This window comes from Danio rerio, chromosome 14, assembly GCF_049306965.1.
Source record: "Danio rerio strain Tuebingen ecotype United States chromosome 14, GRCz12tu, whole genome shotgun sequence".
Taxonomy (NCBI): domain Eukaryota; kingdom Metazoa; phylum Chordata; class Actinopteri; order Cypriniformes; family Danionidae; genus Danio; species Danio rerio.
Genome location: NC_133189.1, coordinates 17,823,147 through 17,830,953, shown reverse-complemented (window position 1 = coordinate 17,830,953; position 7,807 = coordinate 17,823,147). Strand labels below are relative to the sequence as shown.

General features: G+C 37.7%; 2 protein-coding genes across 4 annotated transcripts; one reads left to right on the top strand and one right to left on the bottom strand.

Annotated features, from left to right (window-relative positions):
- Positions 1–341: 341 nt before the first annotated feature.
- On the top strand, positions 342–6,247 carry LOC141377486 (uncharacterized). Of its 3 annotated transcripts, none has more exons than XM_073921724.1 (2): positions 342–1,322; positions 4,507–6,247. In XM_073921724.1, exon 1 carries the CDS (start codon positions 413–415, stop codon positions 1,313–1,315), a length of 903 nt encoding a protein of 300 aa, XP_073777825.1. In that variant the 5' UTR covers positions 342–412; the 3' UTR covers positions 1,316–1,322; positions 4,507–6,247. The 3 variants fall into 3 exon arrangements, with proteins under 3 accessions (XP_073777825.1, XP_073777823.1, XP_073777824.1); XM_073921722.1 differs by having other exon boundaries at positions 4,491–5,597; XM_073921723.1 differs by having other exon boundaries at positions 4,515–5,102.
- Positions 6,248–6,776: 529 nt separating this feature from the next.
- Positions 6,777–7,530, bottom strand: spink2.9 (serine peptidase inhibitor, Kazal type 2, tandem duplicate 9). The gene is made up of 4 exons (NM_001386621.1): positions 7,453–7,530; positions 7,240–7,274; positions 7,050–7,159; positions 6,777–6,960 (listed from the first exon to the last, which is right to left on the bottom strand). Exons 1-4 carry the CDS (start codon positions 7,487–7,489, stop codon positions 6,912–6,914), a joined length of 231 nt encoding a protein of 76 aa, NP_001373550.1. The 5' UTR covers positions 7,490–7,530; the 3' UTR covers positions 6,777–6,911.
- Positions 7,531–7,807: the final 277 nt, after the last annotated feature.

Sequence of the window (7,807 nt, the reverse complement as noted above, 5' to 3'; positions counted from 1 at the left end):
CATTATGCCTCATCTTTGTGTGGTTTAACTTCAAAAGTGAAAGGGGGTCTGGCAGAAATAATTAAACAAAACACACACACATGACTGCGCATGCTCGAGTGACGTCACTGGCGTCACTGTCTCCGTTCGGTCACACACTGTGTGTGCTTGAAGTTTGGACTGGCTATTTACTCGCAATTTAAATCTTAATCATTAAATTCTTCCTCATTCGCTAAGTTTTTGTCTCTCCTACTTAGGGTGACCAAACCCTTAATACATTTATACAAACAAAACTGCTTTAAAAACGGTCTGTCCCTCGAGCATCCGCCTGTTGTTTGTAGCTTTAGCCTGCTAGTGGCGCTGGTCAGCTAAAGCTACCGACCTCTTTAACCATACACTTTTGACTTACTGGCTTTGCTCTTTACCCCGTAAAATGTCGCTTCCGTCTCTGTCCTTGTGTGCAGGAGAAGCATCGATGGAGGCGTTGGAGCTGGAAGAAGTGGAGTCCCAGATCCGCGCGCTGGTGGTAAGACGGTCGCGGCTACGGGAACGACTTCTCGTTGTACCTAATGCTAAGGCCGTCTCATCACCTAAGGTATGTGGAAATTACAACCACATCATTCCCTCTACCTCAACCCCGCGTCCTTCTCTGTCTAGGCCCAGCGCACCCGGGGCGCGGCTCAGCCAGGCGTCGTTCACGCCGACACCCGGCTACCACGGCGCCTGGGTGCAGCCGCGCAAGGTGCTTCCCAGATCCCGGGGCAGAACGTCTCCTCCTGTGTTCGAGATCTCCACGGAGAACCGCTTCTCCCCTCTCCGCGAGTCGGGTCCTGATGTGGCCATCATCGGTGACTCGATCGTTTGTCACGTCTGTGCCGCCTCCTCAAAAGGTAATAAAGTACGTACTTTCTGCTTTCCTGGTGCCCGTGTGAGAAATATTTCTACACAGATTCCAACCATCCTGGGCGCTGCCGAGAGCCCTGGTGCCGTTGTCCTCCACGTGGGGACAAACGACACCGGGCTCCGGCAGTCGGAGATCCTGAAGAAGGACTTCAGGAGCCTGATCGAGACGGTTCGACGCACCTCGCCCGCCACGCAGATCATCGTTTCTGGGCCGCTTCCTACCTACCGCCGAGGAAATGAAAGGTTCAGTAGACTTTTAGCTCTAAATGAATGGCTAATAACATGGTGTAAAGAACAGAAATTGCTCTTTGCTAATAACTGGAATCTTTTCTGGGAGCGTCCTAGGCTCTTCCGTCCTGACGGCCTGCACCCCAGTCGAGCCGGAGCTGAACTCCTGTCGGACAACATCTCCAGATTACTTCGCACCATCTGACTAGCAGGTAAAAATTCACAAAATTCACATTATAGCCACCTAGACTCTTGTTCACCCCACTTAAACATCAGTAACGCATATCTGGCGAATCCTATAGAGACTGCGTCTGTTCCTCGTATTATTAGATTAAGAAATAAACGTACTGTGTGCTCCAGAAAAAATCTAGTAAGAATCAAACCAGAAAAACCAGTAGAAAGTGAAAATACAAATTTCGTAAAACTTGGTCTCCTAAACATCAGGTCACTTGCACCTAAAGCACTTATCATTAATGAAATAATAACAGAAAACAATCTTAATGCACTCTGTCTCACTGAAACCTGGCTGTAACAAAATGACTATATTAGCTTAAATGAAGCAACTCCTCCAAGATTCTTATATAAACATGAGGCTCGTCAAACTGGTCGTGGTGGTGGAATTGCATCAATCTTTAGTGATTTCCTTAATATTAATCAGAGAAAAGGACTTATGTTTAGCTCCTTTGAAGTACTATCGCTTAATGTTCAGCTTCCAGATACTATGCAAAAACCTATGTTATCTCTCGCTTCAAATCACCATATATAGACCCCCAGGACCCTATGTCAAATTTCTAAAAGAATTTTCTGATTTTATTTCTGACTTACTAGTCAAAACTGATAAAATGCTAATTGTAGGTGACTTTAACATCCACATAGATGACGCTAATGATACATTAGGGCTCGCGTTTATGGATTTAATACACTCACTTGGGATAAAGCAAAACGTTGTGGGTCCAACCCATCGCTTAAAGCATACATTAGATCTAATTCTGTCTTATGGAATCGAGGTTATTGACGTAGACATTATACCACAAAGTGATGATATTACAGATCACTACCTCTTACTATATAAGCTATGTTTACCTGAAATCAGCAAACCCGCTCCAATACTCCGCCCTAGTAGAACTATTGTTCCGTCAACTAAAGATGAATTTATAAATAACTTACCTGATCTTTCTCTATTTCGTAATGCACCCGCAAACTCAAATGATCTTGATGTAGTAACCAGCAGTATGGATGCCATCTTTACTAGCACACTAAATACTGTGGCACCCATCAAATTAAAAAAGGCTAGAGAGATTAAAACTGTACCATGGTATAATAGTCATACTCGTGCGCTCAAAACAGCAACCCGCGCCCTGGAACGTAAATGGAAAAAAACTAATTTAGAGGTCTTTAGAATTGCGTACAAAGACAGTATGTCCAGCTATAGGAGGGCTCTAAAATCTGCCAGGACCGAGCACCTGCGCAAACTGATAGAAAACAATCATAACAATCCTAGATTTTTATTTAACACCATCTCTAAATTAGCAAATAATCGGTCATCCTTGGAACAAACTACTCCACCGCAAATTAGTAGTGATGACTTAATGAATTTTTTCAGTAATAAAATAGAAGGCTTTAGACAGAAAATAGGAGATGCCAAACTTTCTGCACCGGCTTATACTCCAAATCCTGTAAATATTTCATTAAATCATAATAATAACCTACACTGCTTCAAAATCATAGAACATGAAGAGTTAGTAAAAATTATAAATAGCTCTAAACCAGCTACGTGTATGCTGGACTCAATTCCAACAAAATTACTGAAAGAGCTGCTACCTGCTATAGGAGAACCTCTTCTTAACATTATCAACTCTTCTTTATCTATAGGCCATGTTCCAAACTCTTACAAGCTAGCTGTTATTAAGCCTATTATTAAGAAACCGCAACTAGACACCAACAACTTAGCTAACTATAGGCCTATTTCAAATCTCCCATTTATGTCTAAAATACTAGAAAAAGTTGTTTCCACTCAATTATGCTCTTTTCTGCAGACGAACAATATTTTTGAAGTGTTTCAGTCAGGTTTCAGGGCTCACCACAGTACAGAAACCGCCTTAGTGAAAATAACCAACGATTTACTCTTAGCTGCTGACCGAGGGTGCGTCTCGCTATTAGTTTTACTCGATCTTAGTGCGGCATTTGATACCATTGACCACAATATCCTCATAAATCGCTTAAAGTCAACAGGTGTCCAGGGACAGGCTCTACAATGGTTTAAGTCATACTTAACTGACCGCTACCAGTTTGTGAATCTTAATGGACAGCCTTCACAAATCTGCCCAGTAAAGTATGGGGTGCCTTAAGGATCAGTTTTAGGCCCTTTACTGTTTACAATTTACATGCTACCTCTGGGAGACATTATAAGAAGACATGGGATCAGCTTTCACCGCTATGCAGATGATACTCAATTATATATTTCAACTAAACCTGACGAGACGTCTGAACTTTCTAAACTAACTGAGTGTATCAAAGACATCAAAGACTGGATGACCAACAATTTTCTTCTCTTAAACTCCGACAAAACAGAATTATTACTTATTGGGCCTAAATCTTGCACACAGCAGATCTCGCAACTCAATTTACAATTAGAGGGATACAAAGTTAGCTTTAGCTCTACTATAAAAGATTTGGGTGTCATATTAGACAGCAATCTAACTTTTAAAAACCATATATCCCATGTCACAAAAACTGCCTTCTTTCATCTGAGAAATATTGTTAAATTACGTAATATGCTATCCATCTCAGATGCAGAAAAGCTAGTCCATGCTTTTATGACTTCGAGACTGGATTACTGTAATGCTCTATTTGCTGGCTGCCCAGCATCCTCTATTAACAGACTTCAATAAGTACAAAATGCAGCAGCCAGAGTTCTGACCAGGTCTAGAAAATATGATCATATAACCCCAATTTTATCCTCCTTACACTGGCTGCCTGTTAAGTTTCGTATTGAATTTAAAATATTACTTCTCACCTATAAAGCTCTAAATAATCTAGCTCCTGTTTATCTAACCAACCTTCTGTCTCGCTACGAACCATCTCGCTCTTTAAGATCTCAAAATTCAGGGCTTCTGGTAGTACCTAGAATAGCAAAATCAAGTAAAGGAGGTCAAGCCTTCTCTTTCATGGCTCCTACACTCTGGAATAGCCCTCCTGATAACGTCCGAGGCTCAGACACACTCTCCCAGTTCAAAACTAGATTAAAGACCTATCTGTTTAGTAAAGCATACACTCAATGCATCACCTAGCGGGTTCCACACTGGCTTCTGCATCTTGCTTATATACCCTATGAACAGCAGCCACGCTAATTATTCTCTTTATTCTCTATTTTCACCTAGGGATACTCATCGCGAGGTCCTCAGATTAGGCGGAGTCACTGATTGGATCCAAGACCAGCGACGTGATGATCCCAAGGATTCCATATCCGGGACCAGGCCATATCCTGAGCTGCTGCTGCGCTGATGGTCGTGGGTAGTGGAGAACATGTGTCTGATTCCAGCGACGCTCCAGGGACAGACGAGTCTTCATTGAGGCCATCTTCCAGCATAAACCACGGCGAATGAAGTTCTGCACAAGACTTTTGGCCAGCGGAGAAATTAAAATGGTCGTGCCCAACTGAGTCTGGTTCTCTCAAGGTTTTTTTTCTTCACTCCCATCAGGTGAAGTTTTTTTTCCCTCTCCGCTGTCGCCACTGCCTCGCATGGTTCAGGATTGGTAGAGCTACGCATCGATGAATTTGCTCTTCAGTGTTTGAACTCTCAGTAATGATTAAATCACACTGAACTGAGCTAAACTGAACTGAACTGAACTTAAACACTAAAACCTGAACCACACTGTTACAGTTACTGAACCACACTGTTCCAGTTACTATGACCATTTATGTGTAGCTGCTTTGACACAATCTACATTGTAAAAGCGCTATACAAATAAAGCTGAATTGAATTGAATTGAACATATACAGTTAAAGTCAGAATTATTAGCTCCCCTGTTTATTTTTTCCCCAAATTCTGTTTAACAGAGCGAAATTTTTTTTAACACATTTCTGAACGTAATATTTTTAATAATTCATTTCTAATAACTGATTTCTTTTTTCTTTGCATGCTGACAGTGAATAATATTTGACTAGATATTTTTCAAGACACTTCAATACAGCTTAAGGGGACATTTAAAGGCTTAACTAGGTTAATTGGTTTAACTAAGCAGATTAGGGTAATCAGGCAAGTTATTGTATAACGATGGTTTGTTCTGTAGTCTATTGAAAAATAAATTGATTAAAGGGGCTAATATTTTTTTTTTACCTTTAAATGTTTTTTTTTTTTTTTTAATAAAACAGCTTTTGTTCTAGCTGAAATAAAACAAATAAGACTTTCTCTAAAAGAAAAAAATATTATCAGAAATAATGTGAACATTTACTTGCTCTGCTAAACATAATTTGGGAAATATTTAAAAAAAGAAAAAAAAATAATTGGGGGGCTAATAATTCTGATCTCAACTGTATATGTACATGAATTCAAAAGTTATGTTTAACAGACCAAGGATATTTTCACAGTATTTCCCATAATAGTTTTTATTCTGAAGAAAGTCTTGTTTATTTTAGTTTGGCTGGAGTAAAAACAGTTTATATATTATAATAAATATGTCAATATAATTAGTCCCTTAAGAATTTTTGTCTACAGTAAAGAACAAACCACGATGGCTTTCCTAGGTTTTAAAACATAATAACCTAGTTTAGTCTTTAAATTGCGCTGTAGGCTGAATACTAGTATCTTGCTTAATAACTAGTAAAATAATGTGTAAGTGATATAATATAATATTACCATCATCAAAATATATAATTATGGCAAAAACTAGAGTAAAAATGTCATTGGAAATTAGATCTTAAAAATATGCGTAAAATTGTGTTGAAAACAAATCTCTGTTAAATATAACTTGGAAACTTTAGAAAGAGGGCTAAGTATTTTGACTTCAACTGAATGTCCCCATATAACTTCTCACACCCTCTAAAAAGTCTGAAATGACTATAGAAATGAACCACTTGTTCAATAAGATGCCAGATTTCAGGGACATTATAGCAAATAAATAAATCAAATTTGTTATGACCTGTGTCACTTGCTATTTAGCTTCTTAATTTATAATATACCCTTCTTTCTGTATAAGCTGCTTATTTTAAAATTATTTTAACATTTACCACTGTAGAACATACAAATTTATATTTATATCAATTAGAAATTAAAAATACAGCATTGTTTAGTAATAGATGTATTAGACCATAATTCTCATTTAACCGTATTTCTTATATTTCTATAGTGATTTATGTTTATATATAAACAAGTGGGTTCTCTACCATGAGTGACGTTTAAGTGACTTAAAAGAAAAGGAAAGAGTAAAAAAGTAACACTGTTTCACACACATTTAATTTAACTTCACTAAGGGCTTTATCTAGACATTTCCTCTTTATTTGATTGATATTTTTTATATTTTTGTAAACTCCCCAAGAGATAAAACCCCATAAGGGTCTCCAGAATCATGATAAAAGTTTAATACTCAAGACATTTTATTTAACCTCATAGTTTATTTTTTCCAGAGGTTCCACTATCAGAATTGAAATAACAAAACACTGACTTGTATATCAAGGGTTTATTCAAAGATTTAAATTCTTTAAAAAGGAACAAATTCTTCATTTTGAGATGAAAACCAAGTAAAAAGCAACACATAGTTCCAGCCTTCACGTCATCCCAAATAAACTGAGTGGATCTGGCTTAGCATTCACCCTTTTTGGAGATTAATATGATGTTGAGCTTTTCCTCACTGCAACAAAATTGCCAGTTTAAAGAGAACATTAAAACATGCAGATAAACCAAACATTACAAACTTGAATTACATGTAGGTCTACTTACAAAATAGTCGCACACAGCTCGCACTCATTTCCATATGTATTCCCATCTGAACCACACACAGGCCAATATTCCATGGTGCAGGCGTGCGGGTGGTATCGACTGCAGTTTGGCTGTAAATAAATGCACATACAAATAGCTGGTAAAAGATGGATAAAAAAAAGAGAGCATAAGGATATATTGCTCAACTTACCACTGAAGGACATTTATCAGCTGCTGTTGCCATGACTGTTTATAACAACATAGAAGCAAAAAACAATTATTAAAGTTTTCCTACACAAATATTGTAGCTTAAATTATTAAGTAATGACTAAAAATAAAAAAAAACTATATTTTTGATACAAAACATGCTGTAAACATCCAAATTTGATGTTTCTTTATTGTCAAAATTAGTTTTCAAACTCACCTGACAAACAAAGCAAAAGAACAATCTGCGCCAGCATAGTTCTTTGTTTACAGCGACGTGTTGACAAAGTAATTAATCACTTTCAGAGGCGGTGAGCTCCTTTTATTGAACTTTTTTCCCACCCACGGACCAGAGTTGTGAAATATTGAGTTCTTGTGAAAAACTGTTCCAATGGGTGGAGTTTGTGAATGTTCACAAATTTGAGAATATATATATATATATATATATATATATATATATATATATATATATTTATATTGTTACACCTGGCTCAGGGATGTAACATAATAAGGGAGACGACAAGGAGAAGTATAATCAAAAAGAAGATTTATTTAACTCAATTTAAATTATATAA

Coding starts and splice junctions, on each gene's coding strand:
- LOC141377486 (XM_073921724.1), top strand. CDS start 413: ATGTCGCTTCCGTCTCTGTCCTTGTGTGCAGGAGAAGCATCGATGGAG.
- spink2.9 (NM_001386621.1), bottom strand. CDS start 7,489: ATGCTGGCGCAGATTGTTCTTTTGCTTTGTTTGTCAG. Junction 7,160..7,239: donor CTGATAAATGTCCTTCAGTG/GTAAGTTGAGCA, acceptor ATTTATTTACAG/CCAAACTGCAGTCGATACCA. Junction 6,961..7,049: donor GAGCTGTGTGCGACTATTTT/GTAAGTAGACCT, acceptor ATTTTGTTGCAG/TGAGGAAAAGCTCAACATCA.